This window comes from Mizuhopecten yessoensis, unplaced genomic scaffold, assembly GCF_002113885.1.
Source record: "Mizuhopecten yessoensis strain PY_sf001 unplaced genomic scaffold, ASM211388v2 scaffold10867, whole genome shotgun sequence".
In the NCBI taxonomy this organism is placed as follows: Eukaryota; Metazoa; Mollusca; class Bivalvia; order Pectinida; family Pectinidae; genus Mizuhopecten; species Mizuhopecten yessoensis.
Genome location: NW_018408761.1, coordinates 1,065,593 through 1,085,378, shown reverse-complemented (window position 1 = coordinate 1,085,378; position 19,786 = coordinate 1,065,593). Strand labels below are relative to the sequence as shown.

At 35.2% G+C, this 19,786-nt stretch overlaps 3 protein-coding genes across 3 annotated transcripts; 2 read left to right on the top strand and 1 right to left on the bottom strand.

Annotated features, from left to right (window-relative positions):
• Window positions 1-7: 7 nt before the first annotated feature.
• On the bottom strand, window positions 8-9,071 carry LOC110463104. Its single transcript, XM_021517451.1, has 7 exons — window positions 8,921-9,071; window positions 7,945-8,137; window positions 7,496-7,686; window positions 6,234-6,354; window positions 5,620-5,810; window positions 4,846-4,998; window positions 8-3,270 (listed from the first exon to the last, which is right to left on the bottom strand). The coding sequence occupies exons 1-7, from the start codon at window positions 8,936-8,938 to the stop codon at window positions 2,515-2,517; spliced, it is 1,623 nt and encodes a 540-aa protein (XP_021373126.1). The 5' UTR covers window positions 8,939-9,071; the 3' UTR covers window positions 8-2,514.
• Window positions 9,072-9,082: 11 nt separating this feature from the next.
• On the top strand, window positions 9,083-17,133 carry LOC110463105 (probable NADH dehydrogenase). Its single transcript, XM_021517452.1, has 10 exons — window positions 9,083-9,157; window positions 10,738-10,904; window positions 11,082-11,607; window positions 12,133-12,358; window positions 13,033-13,203; window positions 13,606-13,765; window positions 14,237-14,367; window positions 15,177-15,284; window positions 15,631-15,778; window positions 16,353-17,133. Exons 3-10 carry the CDS (start codon window positions 11,264-11,266, stop codon window positions 16,481-16,483), a joined length of 1,419 nt encoding a protein of 472 aa, XP_021373127.1. The 5' UTR covers window positions 9,083-9,157; window positions 10,738-10,904; window positions 11,082-11,263; the 3' UTR covers window positions 16,484-17,133.
• On the top strand, window positions 9,104-10,725 carry LOC110463106 (tRNA-specific adenosine deaminase 2-like). The gene is made up of 2 exons (XM_021517453.1): window positions 9,104-9,138; window positions 10,070-10,725. Exon 2 carries the CDS (start codon window positions 10,071-10,073, stop codon window positions 10,590-10,592), a length of 522 nt encoding a protein of 173 aa, XP_021373128.1. The 5' UTR covers window positions 9,104-9,138; window position 10,070; the 3' UTR covers window positions 10,593-10,725.
• Window positions 17,134-19,786: the final 2,653 nt, after the last annotated feature.

The window sequence follows — 19,786 nt, the reverse complement described above, 5'->3', positions numbered from 1 at the left end:
GAGAAATAGCAATTACAAACCTTTAATGTCACAATTCAAGATGGTGGCCTGTCGGCCATTTTGTTTATCTGATCAGTTTCAATAGTAAACCTGCAAAACGAGGGACCAAGGGGACCTATAAAGCTACATATAAAATTTGAGATAGATCCCTCCAGTGCTTCCTAAGAAATAGTGATAACAAACCGTCACTGTCATAAATCCAAGACGGCTGCCTGTCAGCCATTTTGTTTTTCTGATCAGTCTCAAAAGTAAATATGCACAACTAGGGACCATAGGAAACCTACATATAAAATTTTAGAAAGATCCCTTTTGTACTCTCTGAGAAATAGCGATAACAAGAATTGTTCAAGGACGGACGACTGACGACGGACGACCACGGACGCAGGACGATTTGAATAGCTCACCATTAGATGATGGTGGGCTAAAAATACTGATTACTCCGGAAGGGCCCCATCGAGTACATGTCAAACCATATAATACCTGTTCAACAAACTACTGTATTATAGTTGTATCATATACGTTTTGGTATGTTTAAATAAATCATTCAGGAAGTAATTAAATTAAATTCATTAAATACATACAACTTACTGTTGATGAAAAGTCAATGTGATTAAAAGATTTAAATACATTTTTCCTAGACAGGATCAACAGAATGGAGTGGATTCCTGGAAATTACTTTAACTTGTATGTCTAACAAATTATGCAATTAACAAGAAAGTGCATTTGCAATTCCAATTACAATATATATAATAAATAATGATGCATTGGAAACGGTTTTCCTGAGTGACAATAGCTTCAATAAAAAAATCATTTCTGAAAAGAAACACAAACATTGCAGAACTTCTGTGGGTAAAATAGTATGAAATCAACAATAAACAGTATGGCCGGACTATGTTAACCCTTGAGTTCTCTTTAACCAACTGAGCTCCCTGATCAACGGTCAGACCATGGCACAGTCTTGCTTCAGTTATATAGAAAATTAGGGGGAAGTTACTGTATGTAAGAAAAACTAGAGTGGAATTCACAAGTGACAAGTGTTTTGCCTGCAGAGGAAAACATCATCAGCTCATTAATTTCATAAAAGTAAGTAATGAAGATATCAATTTATTACATTTGTATACCTTTTTCTGACAACTACAATCAAAGTCGAATATTTTCAGTTCAGATGCAGATGAGGTAACAGTAAAATAAGTGATTGTTTTGGTTTCATTTACAGTTCTTTATACACTATTTCTGTCATAGTAATTTTGCTGTGGTATTAGAAAATCATACATGTGCCAGCTGAAGTTTTTATTACAACTGCAAGCAATTCATTTTAACACAAAGCAAATCAACTGGAAGAACAAACAGATCTGTACAGGCCATCCTATCATAATCTGTTGTATATTGTATTTACAGTGCTCACACCTAAAATTGGACACTTTTAAGGGAATAGCACATTAAATAATTAACCTTATATTTGAAATCGGTGGCACTTAAAACAAATGTCCTGAAGACGCCCATTGTAATTTTTAAAAAAACCTAGGCAAAAGCAATAAAAAAAAATGTATTGCTTGGACAAAACTAAAACCATGAGTAAAGAACTGGAGATCAACTTCTGCTACAGTAAATAGAAATATTTGTGAGATGTATTTTAAACACAATCAGGCTGTTTCTTTGATGATGTATAAAGTTTAATATTATTTAGATTTGATAACACGACAGCATGAACATTGTAAGGATTTAGCTAAACATACTGGATTGTTGTGTTACTTAACTCATATAGTGTCTGTAGTAAACATTTTATGAAATATTCTTTTTAAATCTGAATAGCAATGATGTGATAGTTTCTATGTAAACTTTGGTCTTCATGCTATATATCAGTAGTGTGAATTAGCTGTGCACAATGGTTAATCCAGCCCAATCAACTGACATTAAAAATATTTCACTAATAAAAAGTGCAGGGACCATTGGCCATTTTGCACATTTTAACTTAAAAACAAACATTAACGAGTTTGTTATTGACATTAAAGATATGATTGACTTAAATTACAGAAAAATAACACTTTTACATGACACAGTCTTTATTTCTATTTTTACTGAGATATATGTTAAGGTGAGGTAACAAAGAGATCTATGAAAAATGAATGGAACTTGAGTCTGTCTGTATACAATTTAGTCTGTCTATACAAATGCCTTATGTTTTTGTAAAATACATATTGTTTATTTTCCCTATGGTTTTGTAGTTTATTATCAATAGCATTTATTGGATCACAGGATATCAAAGACATATGAATTAATTTGAATTATATATATGACAAACATATCAAAACATACAAAAATATGTTTTACAATGAACGAGAACATGAAGATGATATGAACATAAAAGTGTTGATGCATTGTAGGTGTCTTAAATATTCCATGATCCATAGTCAATAACTGATATAATAAACAAATATACAATTAATGGTATAAATATATGAATTTATAACAACACAATGGAAGATTTTATAATGGATGGTACAACATGGTTTATCAGCATGGTTTTTGCCGTTTTGCCTCTGGCTCCCCACAGGCATCTCCCTTATTGACTATAGACATTGGTTGCACTATCTGTGATCCATTATAATTGTCAAGAACTTTGAATGTGTTTTCCACAGGAGTGAGTGTTACTTCAGAGGGGTATTCTATACACACAACAAGAGGGTTGTTTTTGGGGTCTGTTTTTCCCTCTGATTCCTCTGCCTGTGTCACACAGTAGGAGTACCCTTCCCCACCAAGCTGAAAGCTCAGGTTTCCTTGTTGGGTGCTATCTAAATTTGATAAAATGCTGTCCTGGAGGGCTTTATTGACATCACTTTGACTAACTTGTATCGTAGAATCCTCCACATTCTCCTGTAGAGATGATTCCTCGCCCGTGTCCATCAAAACTGTGGGACTATCTGCTTCGTTGTCCGGATCTGAGTCACCCGGTTTGGAGGGGTCATCAAGTTCATCTGGTGCTGGATCCGAGTCTTGTTCCTGGTTACACTCAATGATGTAGCGTTGAATGTTGCAGTTAGACTTGGGCGAGGTTTTGACCTGCCCATCCATTACAACATTGGGCAACAATGTCTGTGGCTTGTACTCCCGCTTGATGACAAGGAGCTGTTGGTGGAGTAGGTCCCTGTGCTGAGTCTCCATGTTCTTTAATAGGGTCTCAATGTTACGGTCCAGTGGAACGCTGACCTGCTCAAGGAGCTCTTCCTCACGCTTCTGGTAGGATAGTACCTCCTTTTCAAAGGACTCCACCTAAAAATATACACCAACTCCACGGTCAAACTACAATACATACCAATTGTCGAAAAAAAAACGTACTTCAATTGTATTCCATTGACAAAAAATAAAATTAATATTCATATATAAATATCAACTCCACAGTCAAACTATCAACATAAACCACATCCATGGTCAAACAAAACTGATCATATAAATGCATACTAGTGATGGGCAATCAGTTTAAAATCACAACCAGTTTATTAGTATGCATGTATATGAGAAAGAACGCCCAAATAAAGTGACAACACTACAATGTATTTTCACATCAATAGACAGAGTAAGTAAATAAAGTCTGTACATTAGGTTTCCTTTTTTATGATGAATGCATTACAAAAAACTTTAAGATAGTTTTGATTTTTGTTTAAATGAAATCAAATGATTTTCAATACAAGTTTACATTGTATACATTTGACACTCAAGTTCAATAAAATGTACCGATTATGAAAGGGACTATTTCCAGCTTTGTTAAATTTACATAGGAGCCTGCCCCCTCATAACTTTTGTTTCAGAAGTACTACGAGATTTATGCTGTTGTTTTAACTGTTTTCAATCCTTTTATCTGATGCTATTACTTTGAATCACTCTACTAATTTTTTAGATGATTAATTAACCTTACTACAGCATAGGGGTCGAAAAACGGAATATCAGCCTGAAAGTATTTTTCTGGAGAAAACAAAATCGTATTTTTTGCATCGTAATACTTAGGAAAGAACATTTTCTTTCATGTAGTGCTTTAATGATATTTTATCATCTAGAATATGAGTTTAATCAATCATTTTGTAGAATATGAGTTTAATCAATCATTTTGTAGAATGTGAGTTTAATCAAACATTTTTTGAAAATTTTAATGTAAAATATAGGATTTTTCATTCTTATAATTCTTGTATACCAAAAATTTTCATAGTATAAAGAAGTGGTGTTGTTTCAAATACATATGCAAAATTTCTGTCTTAAAAAGTGGTGGAAAGTATTCATTTCGCACAACAAAGTACCCTATGTACCCAAAAAGGTGAGGGCATAAGACACCTCCCTGGCGTCCACCAAAAGCAATGTACCTGATTACAGGCAATTGGTAATGAAATTCATTGCAAGTCTTCAATAAACCTTTCAGTGCATGTTAGTTCACAACAAATTCCAAATTCTTTTTGAGAATTTCAGTTTTATGCTTCTACGAAAAACGAACCAAGTGCTCATTTGAATTTTTATGGATGTTTTTGTTGTGATAAGGTTTAGGTCTTCACCTCACCAAAGGAAAATTGAAACCAAAGGAGAGGGAAAGTTGGAAACCCCCCCTTTGTAATTGATAATCCAAAACGGAAATAATCGATCATCAGCCCATAACTAGTGCAGACCCAATCCTTATATATGTCCAATGATCAGTAAGTTCATGTTAACTACCTACTGGTAAGTATGATTAAAATATTGTTGTTTCATTAAAAAAGTTAATTACTACACGGATAGACAAAACACAAACATATATTGATATCTATAACACCAATCTCTATGTTATCTATAACACCTTTACCAAGCGGAATGGCTCTCTCTTACCTGTGACTTGAGAGAGAGAATTTCAGTTCTCAGTATGCGTTCTGTTTCATCCTTTTCTGCCTCCAGCTGTTGGTATTTCTGCTGCAACTCCTCCAGTTTGTTGGCTGCGTTTTGGTGATTAGACTGCTCCTTTTCCTCAACCATCCTCACATCCTACAATATCCACAAACAAACTGTAGATCAGCAGCAATGTAATGCTTACTATAAGCTGTAAAATACCCTTGTATAGAGTCAATTGATGGGAACCAAACGTTGATCTGTGGAAACAACTATGAATCATACACCGCTTCATCTTCATATAAACAAAAGCTCAGTAGGTCAAGTGTCCCTCAGTGTCACTGTGGGCATACAGTTCAACAAGAACATTTTGTCTTAATCTACCAGTAATTATGTGGTTTGAAGGTTTGTTCTAATAGGTGACCCCTTGCTGAACTCCCACCTAATTTTGGGGTGACAGTCCCTTTTTAGGTCTAGATTCTGATCATCATCATCTATGAATAATTTTGTGAAATGTTGGTAAAAATTACCATGTAAAATTTCTAAATTTTGGACTTCTGGCTTCAGTGAGAATCGTTTAAAGCAAAAGCGTGGATGAGGGACAGTCGGACAGACACTGTGATAACTATACAGCACCTTCATCTCTGATGTGAGGTCCTAGATATGAATCTTGTGTCAAGAAATAGGAGTTAATTTTTATAAACTCCTCTTTAATACCTTGCTGGTGATGATCTTGTGTAAATGGAGTTTATGTTTTATAGAGATTTTTAGAGTTACCTCACTGGTGATGATCTGTGTGGTGTAGGTACTACTGTTGTTTTCCAATGGTTCCTCCTGTATGATCATAATGTGATGTGTCTGGCCGTCTGAACTGTCCACAGTCTCGTTGGCAGCCACGGACACATGGACAGAGCCCTCTGGTACCTTACCATTGGGTACAGTCACCTGGTGGGACTGGCTCATCAAACCTGTACAATAATTCAATCATTTGTCCAGTTAGTACTTTGAAACCTTCAATTGAGGTTGGTATAGATTTAGCATTCTATTAAAGTTCAACATAACCAAAAGTCTTTTTTTTATTGTTTTACTGTAAGGGTTGTGTGTATAAATATCTGAGTTGTGTACAACCTACCATACTTCTATACCAGACTTGGTGACATCACAGCCTCTGTAATGGTTGTGTGTGTATAAATATCTGAGTTGTGTACAACCTACCTTTAATACTTCTATACCAGACTTGGTGACATCACAGCCTCTGTAAGGGTTGTGGGTATAAATATCTGAGTTGTGTACAACCTACCTTACTACTATACCAGACTTGGTGACATCACAGCCTCTGTAACTTAGTGTAAGGGTTTTGTGTGTGTATATGAGAGTTGTGTATAACCAACCTTGTTCCTGTGCCAGACTTGAGGACATCACGGCCTCTGTCAGGGCCGGGTGTATAGATATGCCTCCCTGGTCTATAGTTGCTGTACTGTCACAATAGCCAGAACTAGGATTGTTCACTTCCTGGAATAAAGAGGTAAAGAACAACTTAAGGAATAAGTTTGTTTAGCAAGGCAAAGAAAGTATTGCAAGCATTCCATAGACCCCATCTCAAGGCAAGCTAAGGCAGCAACAAGAGTACCGCGGGGCGGAACAATATACGCCCGTCGAATGCCATATAATGTTATATACTTTCTTACATTGAAATAAGATCTGCATCATTTTAAAAGTGGTTACTAAAAAATGTAGAAGAAAATCTCTGAACAAAAAACAAATACTGAAATGAACAAAGGGGCAATAACCTTTGCAAAAATTGTTGAATCAAAATTCTTTTAAGGGAGACACAAATTCATATCATGATGATAATGTATACTAAGTTTCAAAGAGATCCGTTGAAAAATGTAGGAGGAGATTGCCGGACAAAAACAAATACTGAAATAAACAAAGGGCAATAACTTTTGCAAAAATTGTTGAATCAAAATTCTTTTCAAGGAAACACAACAACATATCATGATTATTTAGCCTACAAAAAATCAAATACTGAAATGAACAAAGAGCAATAACTTTTGGAAAAATTGTCGAATCAAAATTCTTTTAACATAACTTCATATCATGATTATAATGTATACCAAGTTTCAAAGAGATCGGTTGAAAAATGTAGGAGGAGATTGCCGCACAAACGAAAGTTTACGCCGGCCGGACAACCCCATACCATAATACTTCCGTCAAATTTGACAGGCGTATACAAATGAACAAAGGGCCATAAGTCAGTATGTGGCCCTTCATCATCCGAAGAGGTACTGGTTACCAACCAACTCTTGCCAAGTACCAATTCCCACCATGACCTTTGTATGATGCTAAAGTATACACAGAATGTTTACCAATCAGAATCTAATGTGTTTTACAGTAATAGGTAAATATCCATGCCTAGCTATAATTGATACTTGGCAAGATATGGGCAGATGAGGAACTCACGTACAAAATTTGACAATGGTAATATGAAATACATAGATCTAACAGAAGTGATGGACATTGAGAAAAGGGCAATAACTCTTGTACTGACTGGAGCACCTGTATCATACACACCTGTTCACCTGTAACAAACAATCACAGCTGTTTTACCTGTATTTCATCCACACCTGTTCTACTTTTATTTCATACACACCTGCGCAACCTGTATCTGAAAGGTTGTCTGTGGGTTTCGGAAGTGGGTTTTGTAGTGTTTGATAGCCTCGTCTCTCCTGTTGAACCCATTTCTACACCTATAGCAATGCCAGTGTGCTCCTTTGAACTTCTTCTCTCCTTTGATCACACCAACAATGTCACAGTGATCACAACACCGTAGAATCTTTAGACCTATTAAATACAAAATTTACAGGTATTTCATTACACTCCTTTCATTAAAACTAAGGAGACATTTTCGACATTTTTTTAGGTATATGTGTACAAGGAGTTATTTACAGTAGCTGTTGAAATCAGAATGAAATAGTTTTAAGAAAATGCTGATCAACACACTATAGTGCTAACATTTTATTTTTTCATGGCCGTAACATGTTTGATTGATTTCCTGTTAAGAATTACCTGTAATTTGAAATAATATGAAAATACATTTACCAGCAAAGTCTATGCCTTTGTCAACATGTTTAACCCTGTAATGAGCCTTCAGTATTACTGGATCCTGGTAGATGTCCGACTTTATACAAAATGGACAGTGCATATGTGCACTCTTGTTAGAACACAGCTGGTCATAGCAGGGAGCAGGGTTATAGTTGTTCTCTGTTCCTTTAATTCTGACACTTGGATGAGTCTACAAATTTAAGACATAATAAATGAAATGCATTTAAGCTTTGACTTCATGTTGATGGTGTAAAGTTTTAATGATATCATATTTTAAATAATTGAATACAAGTTTTACTATCACACTGATTAATCATATAATATATAATACAGTCCTGTGCACTGCTGTATACACTTAAAAAGTTAAATCACACTACTGGCACTATACTAGAAAACCTTTCCCCTTCCATTTTCCTCCTATAATTAAAAGTTTAATTTCACATTTTAGGACTTGTTAAGTTATATCTCTCCAATGTCTCTTCTGAAATGGCATTGCAATGATTACTTTCCATGTTGTTTTATATTATTTTTTTACAATTCATACCTAATTTTACTACCAGAAACACACACAAAAAATATGATAACATTTACATTTCAAGTTCAAAAAATCCTTTCTATATCACTAGTAATAATATGCGAAGTTGGAACGATTTCTTGTTTAATACCCTGATTTGAGAGGATCCAGTGCGTCCTAAGAACGATGTTAACTACCAACCTGTTATACAGGATTATTAGTGCTTGCGGTGTTATCGAATATTACCAATTAATTAATGAAAAACAGGATTTGTGCATACATTAAAAGAATAACAAACTGGCTAAAATACAATCATCACTCAAATAAACACATGTACAGTGTAAACAAATATCGTGTGCTAGCCGGATCATGCGTCAATCGCCTTATAAGCACTTCATAATGCACCGACATTTTGGTACGACCACTGAACTGGTTATTTTACGTTGTTAAGATACTTACCACAAACGTATTCATCATCACACGGTGCGATGCAATCTATAATTGCTTTATGCAAAAGTTTTTGAAGGGTTTACGCTGTAGTAAGTTGCATTTTGTTATTCCCTCGGTTCCTCCTTGTGCTCACGTCATTGAAATTTGCCTACATAGAAGCCTTGTAAGTACGTCACTTCCGTTCTTTACAGCGTTGCTTTGCAGGTCACGAAGAAGGACATCGGAAGGTTCTGCACCTTTTATGATGTAACTGCATTTAATTTGTTTAATAGAAATTTATATTAAGCTGATCTAACGTGCAAACTGTGTATGTATGTTTAGGTAAACTAATTTAAATTAAGGAGGTCGGTAGCACATAATATTGAAGAGTTATCCCCCTTCTGTAATCATTATATTAAGATTAGGTATTCCGGTACAGGATTTGAATAACCTTCTTCACTGGACTCAAAATCGTACAACATATAGTACATAATAATACTAATGATGTAAACAAAATGAACAATGTAATAAAAATAATATAGACAGTTAAGTTCCGTTAAATTTTGATTAAGGTTCATATTAAAAGTTTGGCTCTGTAATTATAAATCAGCTCTTGATTTTCCTAAAACTTGTCTAGTCTATTTTTAAAACAGTTTGTGTTTGGAGCAGATATCACAGATTGAGGTCAATATATGTCTCCGAACTCGAGATCTCTGATTCAGTAGTCTAACGACTACTGTGACGTTAATGTTCGTATCAAGATACATTTAATTCAGTATGCCACAAGCAGTACATGTTTTTGTATATTTGTGTTGTTGAAAATTTGGTAGATTCTCCTACGTTACGAGCGAATGGGCAGCTACACACCTGTATTTGTACTAAAGGTCACAATTGATAACTGATATTTTTCATAAAGGTGCATTTTTCAGAATTCATTGATAATTGACTTTTTAAGGATTTCTTGTCCTTTTTAAAATAACTTCTGGCTTCATGAAAAATGTGTCAGAAGAAAAAGTTTTAATTTCAACTGGAGCAGATCCATCAGTATTTTTCCACATTTATTTAAATAGATTAAATAGATATTGATGTTTTCATATTAATTATTTTTATTAAAATATGTCTTTTAAAATCTTATTGATGCAATAGAATTTTGTCAGAAATATGTAGATTTTATTTCAGTATGGATGAAATTCATCAGAAGTGGATGGAAAAGTCTTTTGATTATGCTGAAGATGCTCTTAAGAGTAAGGAAGTGCCTGTAGGCTGTATTCTTGTGTACAGAGGAGAGGAAGTCATAGGTGTTGGTAGGAATGAAGTGAATGAGACAAAGAATGCTTCACGACATGCAGAAATTGTTGCCATTGATCAGGTGTTGTCTTGGTGTGTCCATCGTGATATGAATCCCAAGGTGGTCTTCGGACAGAGTGTCCTTTATGTGACTGTGGAGCCGTGTGTGATGTGTGCCGGTGCGCTCAGACAAGTAGGGGTCCCCCTGGTGGTGTATGGATGTGCCAATGACAGATTTGGAGGATGTGGCTCAGTTCTGTCTGTCAATGAGGATGAGTTACCTACCCTTGGGCCCAGCTTTCAGTGTATCAGTGGAGTAATGGGAGACAAATCTGTCGTCATGTTGAAAGACTTTTACAAAGGGGAAAACAGCAATGCACCTGATGGCAAGCGAAAGATTAAAAACACAGATTAACGAAAGTAAAACGCTGTTTTAATTTTGTATGAGAGAAAAGCAGTCTTCCAGCAAGTTAGTTTTGAGATATATCGACTTTAGGGCACTTCTGTCTGTGTGAAAAAGCATAAATGCATTAAATAAGCTGTGCTGTATTGCTTTGTAGATTATGATTGCTGGAGCTCAGAAAACATTTGCAAAATGAAATGATGTGAAAATATTAAGGAAAAGTAACTCATTCTGCTGGAAACAAGGGTAACAGCTTGAACATGTACCCGGGAAATTGAATGTGTCTAACTTATTAACCATCTACTGGAAAGACTAGACGAGAAGGTAATTGTCCAAGCAAGAAATGCACATTACTTTGACTATTTGTGAATTTCCTGTTAATAATGTCATTTAAAAATTCATTTTACACATCTATAATTTTTTATAATTACTTTCATACATAGATTTCGGTATACACAAGATAATTATTATTTTTATTTTTTCCCTCTTTATCATGCTTAGGTGGAAGAAGGTCGCCTGGATTTAGGACAGTGGCACTATGTTCTAGTGTATGTACAGATGCTGCTTCCGGTAGACTGATGGTGCATGAGATTAACCTAAGGACTTTCCAAAACATCAAGGGAGGCAATTTTTTAGAACTGTGATATACTATTATATTTGAGGTGGAAATATTCTTTGACACCATGGCAACTAATATATTTCAAAGAAAACTTTCACAAATTGGGAGATCTGGACGATTGCGAAATATCTATACATCAACATTTTGTTTAAGGTCAAGGCAAAATATAATTGTTGTTAACATGAAAACCGTTCAAGGTCAAAGTTCCCATGATAACTCACAGGTGAGAGCCTACTGTTCCTCAACTGGGAGACAGAAGTTGGTGATCCTTGGGTCAGGGTGGGGCAGTTATGCTGTCCTTAAGTCCATAGACAAGAAAAAGTTTGATGTGGTAGTGGTGAGTCCACGTAACCATTTCCTGTTCACCCCACTGCTGGCAAGCACCACAGTCGGGACCTTGGAGTTCAGGTACAGTTCAACAATTAATTACTTCAAAAAGTATTTGAAGTAATGACCATAATAATCAGGAAAATAATTTGAATTAAGGATGCATGATCGCTTTTATATATTGACATTATAATACTCTCAGCTATGTTATAGCAATCACAGTTCATTTGAACCACCCCATTATTTTCAATGTAATTTAAGTCTGTGTTAGTTTATTCAAATTAATTCTGAAATTATTGATTTTAATACTGTATACCAGGAAATTTTCTATTTCTATTTTCTCCCAGTGTAAATTTCGCCCTTGACATAAAATTACCATGTATTTTATGTTGTCTATACCTATCTTCGCTGTAATAATAGATTTGTCCTTGTTAAAGAGGGTGATAAAAGCAAAAAATTAAACAGCGGTGAAAATATCCTGGTACACAGTAACACTTTGATGTAGAACAGTGTTGAAAGTTAACATCCAATGTAAATATCCAATAGTGATGACATTTTCATTGATTTAGCAACCTCTGAAGTTATTTATGTGTCATGTGTTGTCAGATCAATCATTGAGCCGGTGAGGAACACAGGATTCCGACAGACTGACCATTTCCATCTGTCGTATGCTCGGAGTTTGGACATGGAGAAGAAACAGATAACATGTGAGAGTGTTCTGAAATCCGACCTAACTTACAACCTTGATTATGACAAGCTTGTCATTGGCGTTGGAGCACTCAGCAACACATTCAATATACCTGGGGTCATAGAAAACTCTTTCTTCCTTAAGGTATACTTCTATCTTTATCCCTCTTTCTTTATACAGCAGCTCAATTTTTCAGGTAGAGTTGCCTTAGAAATATTGCCTTCCCTGTATTTTGTAATTACACGATACATTATGGTAGAGAGATCTATAGAAGACAGTGTTTTCCTGTCGGAAAATAATTATGAACTGTTGATGAAGTTGATACATTGTTACATGGACCTGCAAGAGTGATAATGACCGAGTATGAAGTCTGAGGTTGAATAATTTCTTTCAGTTCCGTATTATAACTTATTATTTATTATAACTTAATTTTTGTTATTTTAGCATCTGTTCTTTACTGATAGAACATCAGTTCTGCCTTCAAAACCATTTTGCTCCATTGCTCACAATAATGTAATAGCACAATGCATCAGGATTAGAAATTGTGAGTCTGTATCTTTTCTGTATTAAGAAACATGCAGTGACTTAAATATCATATTTTTGAAATTTTGCTATATTTTCTTTTAAAATTTATGAACTTAATTTTCTCTACATCTGTAAAATTTTCCCTTGGTTGAACTTATCATTGTGGTACTTGTTCAAATATATTGCATAATAAGTATGTTTTATTTCTTTTTAAAATAAGTCATGTTGATGTTTAAGCTTATTACTGTCTTATATATCATATTAACAAATCCACACAACTTTGTTTTATAAAGGAAGTTGCAGATGCCAGGAAGATACGTAACCAGATTCTATCTAACTTTGAGTTGTCAACACAGCCTGGAGTTAACTATGAAGAGGCGAAGCGTCTGTTACACTTCGTCATAGTGGGAGGTGGACCAACAGGAGTGGAGTTTGGAGCAGAGTTGTATGACTTTGTGGAACAGGTAACCAACAGACTACAGTTATTCCTGGAAAATTTGAATACATTATTTTCCAAACTGAATGTGACATATTTTCCCCCATTAATGACTAATAGTTTATATCCACTTGATAGCTATTTAGTTCCTGAAATAGTTACCCAAAACTCATTAGAATACATTAGCTTTCCTCAGATTAAAAAGGTAACACTGTATTTAGAACCCAGAGATGTCTTAAAAGCATGATTATCTACAAAAGTAATGAATACCATACCACTTCAGTCTTTTATCTAAATTCTAAAATACGTACATGTTATAGCAGTGCTGATTAACCTTTGTTAACAAAGGAGATTCAAAAGGAGTTTGTCCTAGAGATTCGTTATGAGTGAGTAGAAAAAGGAATAAGTTATTACCTTTTCAATTATGTAGGACGTATCTAGACTGTACAAACAGAAGCAATATGAGGTCAGGGTCACGCTCATTGAATCCAACCAGATCCTTGGTGCCTTTGATGAACGCCTCAGAAAGTATGCAGAAAAGAAGATCAGGGAGCGGAACAGGTTTACCCTGTTACAATCATCTGTAACAGGTAAGGTTCACTTAATCAAGGTAATGGCACCAGTTACACCTCTCGTCCAGTTTAATTTTATCTGGTTAAGTTAATGGCACCAGACCAGAACTGAACATCTTTGCCCTGTGGATCAAATCTGATGAACTCTCTCAATGAATTGTAAATAATTATAAATTTTAAAATTGAGAAGTGTCTGAATATTTAAAAATATGCTATTTTGGTATTTCTTGTTTTTGAATGGTAATTTTGACTCCATAAGTATAGATGTAGTTTTGAATTTAAGTACAGTGTATATAAAAAAAAGGTGATGAAACTAATATTAATTGGTCCATATTAACATTGTGTGTACAGTTTATGTTACAATTTTCATTTAAATAAGAAACTGCAGTTAAGTGTGTGAAATAAGTCGACACTTAGAAATATTTACATGGTATTTAAAAGATGTTTTTTACAGTTTATAAAATAATTATGAAATTCTATAATTTACAGAAGTAAAGTCAGACAGGGTAGTACTGACGGATGGCAGTACACTGCCTTGTGGTCTGGTGGTCTGGAGCACGGGTGTGGCTCCCAGACCTTTTGTTAAGTCCCTGGACGTCCCTAAAAATAAACAAGGACAGGTAGGTTAATCCAAACTTTAAAGTTTGTTATTGCTGAGCAGTTACAGTTAACTGATCTGTCCCAGGGTTTCTTTAGCTACACTGTACTCATTTCTATGATCTCCAGGTGACTAACACCAGGAAAAACATTTACCAGGTATATGTATGTACGTCTCAACTCAAATTACTTGCAGAAGGAGTTTAAATTCAAAAGATAAATCAATTATTGCATTACTTTTGAAATTACTAAGATATCTACAATAGTCCATATCTTTATCATTCAACTGAAAGAACATCATTATTCATATTTATTTTAGATTTTCTGACCACTACACCGCATAATGAATCGCATGAAACCCCCCACAAAACACACCGAATGTAATAAAGATAATGTTTATATATGGGACTGTTGGCTCACAAATCTTTCTGAAAAAATAATCTGACATAATATTCTTATGAAAACAATCACATTCTTGCTAAAGGTGTGTTCGTGGAAGATGATGAAAAGATATAAATTCATAATTTCATCACATAATCATGTGATGCAAATATGTTTTTTCCAATAATCTTGAAATGGAATAAGTTTCGTTTACTGAGACATACGGAGGGGATAGAAACGCATCCTGGGAGGGATTGGAAATTGAGGTTGAGGTTCCTTGTACTGCAGATGGTGTGTTTCAGAAATGTAAGAAAATTAATAATAAGATTGTTAATGAGGAATAAACAAGAGGATTTGTTGAGTCTGGTTGATTTAGATAAATTTGATTTTGATCTATAAAATAAGCATTTGTTACATTTTGATTCCAAACAGTATGATATGTTTCTGCTAGATACTGACAGACGAGTACCTGAATGTATTGGGTGATTCCACCAGGAGTGTGTTTGCCCTCGGGGACTGTGCCGATATAGAAACCATGCCCCTTCCATGTACTGCACAGGTAATCTCCAATATTGGTAGCTTAGTTAGAGTCATGTTGTCATATCGATTGCCTTTCCGATAACTTTGAACAACTGAATGTTGTTTTACAGAGTGGAAGACATTTATAGTTTTTAAAAAGTGCCACTTTCAACATTAGCTGTTCCAATAATCTGAAATAGTCAGACACTTAAAACAAGGTGCTATTTCATTGAAACATCTTATTTTTAAGAATTAGGTGAAGAAAATTGGGTCTTTTGAGTGACAAACCCTGTGAAAACATTCAATCTTGTTTGCTTAGTAGATAAATTATAGGTTTTGTAGGAGTGCAATGTTTTTTTAGTGTTAATGGAAGCCAATTTTTGAAGGTTGCTGAGAGGGAAGGAAGATACTTATCAGCACAGCTAGCTAAAGCTGATCCCACAACCGAGCCTTTCAAGTTCCAGAGCATGGGAATGTTGGCCTATATCGGTCGGTACCAAGCTCTGACTGATGTCCCACAGGTCAAGATGCAAGGTAGGATTCACATATTCACCACTTTAATGCTGAAAAAAATGAAGTTTAAAATACTGTTCTTTCTCGTCATTACCTCATGTGAGCTATTGCTTTCTGCTTTTGTCCGTTGTTTGTTAACCTTTTAACATTTCAATCTGAAATTCCAATTTTACCAAACCAGTTTACCAAAACTTTGTGGGTATAACCAGCACATAGTCCTGACCAATTCTCCTGAAGTGGTTTCGTCCAAACATTTTGGAACTGATTAGTGTTCTGGACAAGTTGATGTTATTTTGTGGCCAATTTGAAATCTATTATGGTTTAATACCATGGAAGGCTTCTTGAAAGACTATTTTGAACTTTCAGTATGATCATAATGGTGTAAACAAGATTGTTTAGGTGTTATGATATTAGTGGCTTTTAAAGTGTTAGCTCTTCATTACCGATTAGGTCATAAATCTTGTGTGAGCATGAAGGCCCACCCCTTTGGGCCTATTGTTTTACGATCTATTTTGATTGAAAGATTAAATATGTGTAAGGTGGCTTCAATGTTAGAGCTTTCTGGTGAGAATATTTATTTTTGTGATGATTCCAGGGTTTACCTCCTGGCTACTATGGCGGTCGGCCTATCTCACACGACTTGGAAGCTGGAGACTGAGGATGCAGGTACCACTGGATTGGTTAAAGACAATTCTGTATGGGCGCGATGTGTCTAGATTTGAGTGAGAACTTCTTATTGTGAAAAATTCATCAGGACTATTCTGTAAGGACGGGATGTGTCTGTGTTTGAGTAGAATGTCATCAGAACTATTCTGTCAGGACGGGAGGTGTCTGTGTTTGAGTAGAATGTCATCAGAAATATTCTGTCAGGACGGGATGTGTCTGTGTTTGCGTAGAATGTCATCAGAACTATTCTGTCAGGACGGGATGGGTCTGTGTTTGAGTAGAATGTCATCAGGACTATTCTGTCAGGACGGGATGTGTCTGTGTTTGGGTAGAATGTCATCAGGACTATTCTGTCAGGACGGGATGCGTGTGTGTTTGAGTAGAATGTCATCAGAACTATTCTGTAAGGACGGGATGTGTCTGTGTTTGAGTAGAATGTCATCAGGACTATTCTGTCAGGACGGGATGTGTGTGTGTTTGAGTAGAATGTCATCAGAACTATTCTGTCAGGACGGGATGTGTCTGTGTTTGAGTAGAATGTCATCAAAACTATTCTTTGTGGACATGGCATATCTCAGTTTGAGTGAGAACTGTAGGAATACATAATTATACTATACCCTCGCAACAAAGTTAGGGGGGGTATACTGGAATCACCCTGTCTGTCTGTCTGTCTGTCTGTCTGTCCACAGTAACTTGTCCTGAAAACTCCTCCTTAATTAACAGGTGGACTTCATTGAAACTTTGCATGAATGATCAGTATCTTATGTAGTTGTGCACTGGCATTTTACTTGTGGACTTCAACCCTTTTTGATGGTGTTATGACCCTTTTTGCGAAATACTACTCCATGCAACTCCTCCTTAACTAACAGGTGGAATTCATTGAAACTTTGCATGAATGATCAGTATTTTATGTAGTTGTGCACTGGCATTTTTGTGATTTTGACCCTTTTTGATGGAGTTATGTCCCTTTTTGCAAAATACTTGTCCGGAAAACTCCTCCTTAATTTACAGGTGGATTTCATTGAAACTTTGCAATGTATGTAGTTGTGCATCGGCATTTTAATTTGGGATTTGGACCCTTTTTGATGGAGTTATGCCCCTTTTTGTGAAATACTTGTCCGCACAACTCCTCCTTAACGAACAGGTGGATTTCATTGAAACTTTGCATGAATGATCAGTATCTTATGTAGTTGTGCACCGGCATTTTAATTTGGGATTTCAACTCTTTTCGGTGGAGTAATGCCCCTTTGTGCGAAACACTTGTCCATGCAACTCTTCCTAAACTAACAGGTGGATCGGTGCGAAATACTTGTTTAATTTTTTTGTTATTTCATTTTTTTGTTTTTAATAAAATAGTGATTAACTCATTACTGGTGGGAGTATATATAGCTTTACATTAGTAAGCCTTTAGATTACAGTTCTGGTTTATATAGGAGTGGGGGTATTAGTTAGCCTTTGACTTACAGTTCTTGGTATGTACTAGAATCATCCATAATTCTACTGAGAACATATTCAATGAATCCTCCTGATTTATTATCAGCTTGTTATGTTGACCATAACTTTTTACTTGGTAGCTATGATGACCAACTATATATATTAGTAAACATTTAATGGATAACCAATGTTTTTTGATAATTTGATTCAATCTTATTTCTAGGATATATTTTGATTCCGTTGGATTAGTTTTAGTGAATTCTTAATGTCTGAAATGTCCTTTTGATTATGAAGTTTTTCAGAGTTGTAAGAAACGAGTGCAGAGGTATACATACCTAATATGAATCTGTGATAGATTGATAATGATTGGTGGGTAACCCTCAGACTTAGTTAGAGACGGACCTATATCATGTGTTATTGTGATTGATAGTATGTGGTGATCAATTTGGTAGGTCAGGTGTAGTTTGAGCTACTGAACATTTCTGTTCTAAAATACATGTTTAATTTCTCAAGTTAGTTATGGATATTGTGATTTTTTTTTATTGACTTACAAAAACTGTTTGTTAGGTTTTGTGATGATCCATTGTCGTCCCTGCAGGTAGGGTGTAAGAATTGTACCTGCTGCCCCCATTGCATGATGGCAAAAGGAGACTAAATTTTGGGATCTTATCTTTTCTCTTCTTTCTGATTAACTTTCATCTTCCTAATGCCTCCCTTGACAATGCCTCACTTTTGGCCTTTAGTTGAGCATTCGCCCCTGTGAGGAAGGCTTTGGGTTCTGTCCCCTGATCGAGACATACCAGAGTCTGTAAAAATGGTAGTTTCTACTCCTGATGAACGCTCAGCAATTTAGGAGTGGGACGACTGGTTCACCCGTTATAATGTCAATATAATGTGACCTGGTGGGGTGTCCTGCTGGGTGTCTTCGGCAGTATGTTTCAGTGAGGTAGCACTATAAAGTTGGCATCAGTTCCGCACTATCACAAGGAGACAAACACGAACATATCGCAGCCTCCCAAAACACACATGGATGCATCTTGCACACAATCTCTGTGAAAGATTAATAGCAAACTTTTATCTTATTGTGTATCAAATTTTGCTGATCATGTAAGTAAGCTAGTCTATATCTTTTGGTTTGGTTTCTCAGTCTGAGAATGTGGATGTATTATCTAACCTATTTTAACGCTTCTTACTAGACTACTCAAGTGACTATTTTACCTTTACACTTGACTTGTTTATTATTATTGATAGTAAATCCACACACCTGCCTATGCATGCAGATATTTTTCCACAGTGAATGTGATTACTGATAATTATGGCCATCTTGTGAAACGAGATGAAGAGTGTACATGCTAGTGTCACGCAGACAATTCAGTAGTATAATAAGAGAAAGTTTGGGTTACTTGCTTGTTTGTATTCACTCAGTGATTACTTTGATACAGATCTATTCCTATACATACAAACTACGGGTTCTTCTTTCTTTAGGTTTTAACTTATCATACAAAATAGATATGCTGTAAACCAGTATGTGTGTTCCTCATCTGTTAGTGTCATCTAAGTTTTGTAAAAATTATATATTTTCTACCAATTTTTCAATAATTTATCATGTTAATAATGTTGGTACATACATATTATAATCTTAATTAAATTATACAATGTATATTGGATAAGAACCACTTGATAATGTCCAAGACTTTTCTATACTGGGATTTTTTTTCCATGATTAAAAATAGTTTATAGAATTTGATTTGGAGTTTGTTTTATACTTAAATTTGGCTTTTAAGTACATAGGTAATTTTAAAAAAAAACATTTGTCACAGAGATGTCTAAAGAGTGTATCACAAATAACCAGACTATTATAAAATTGAATGATATATAAAATTGAATGATATGTTAGAAATCAATGACTTATTACCACTGTTTAATTTA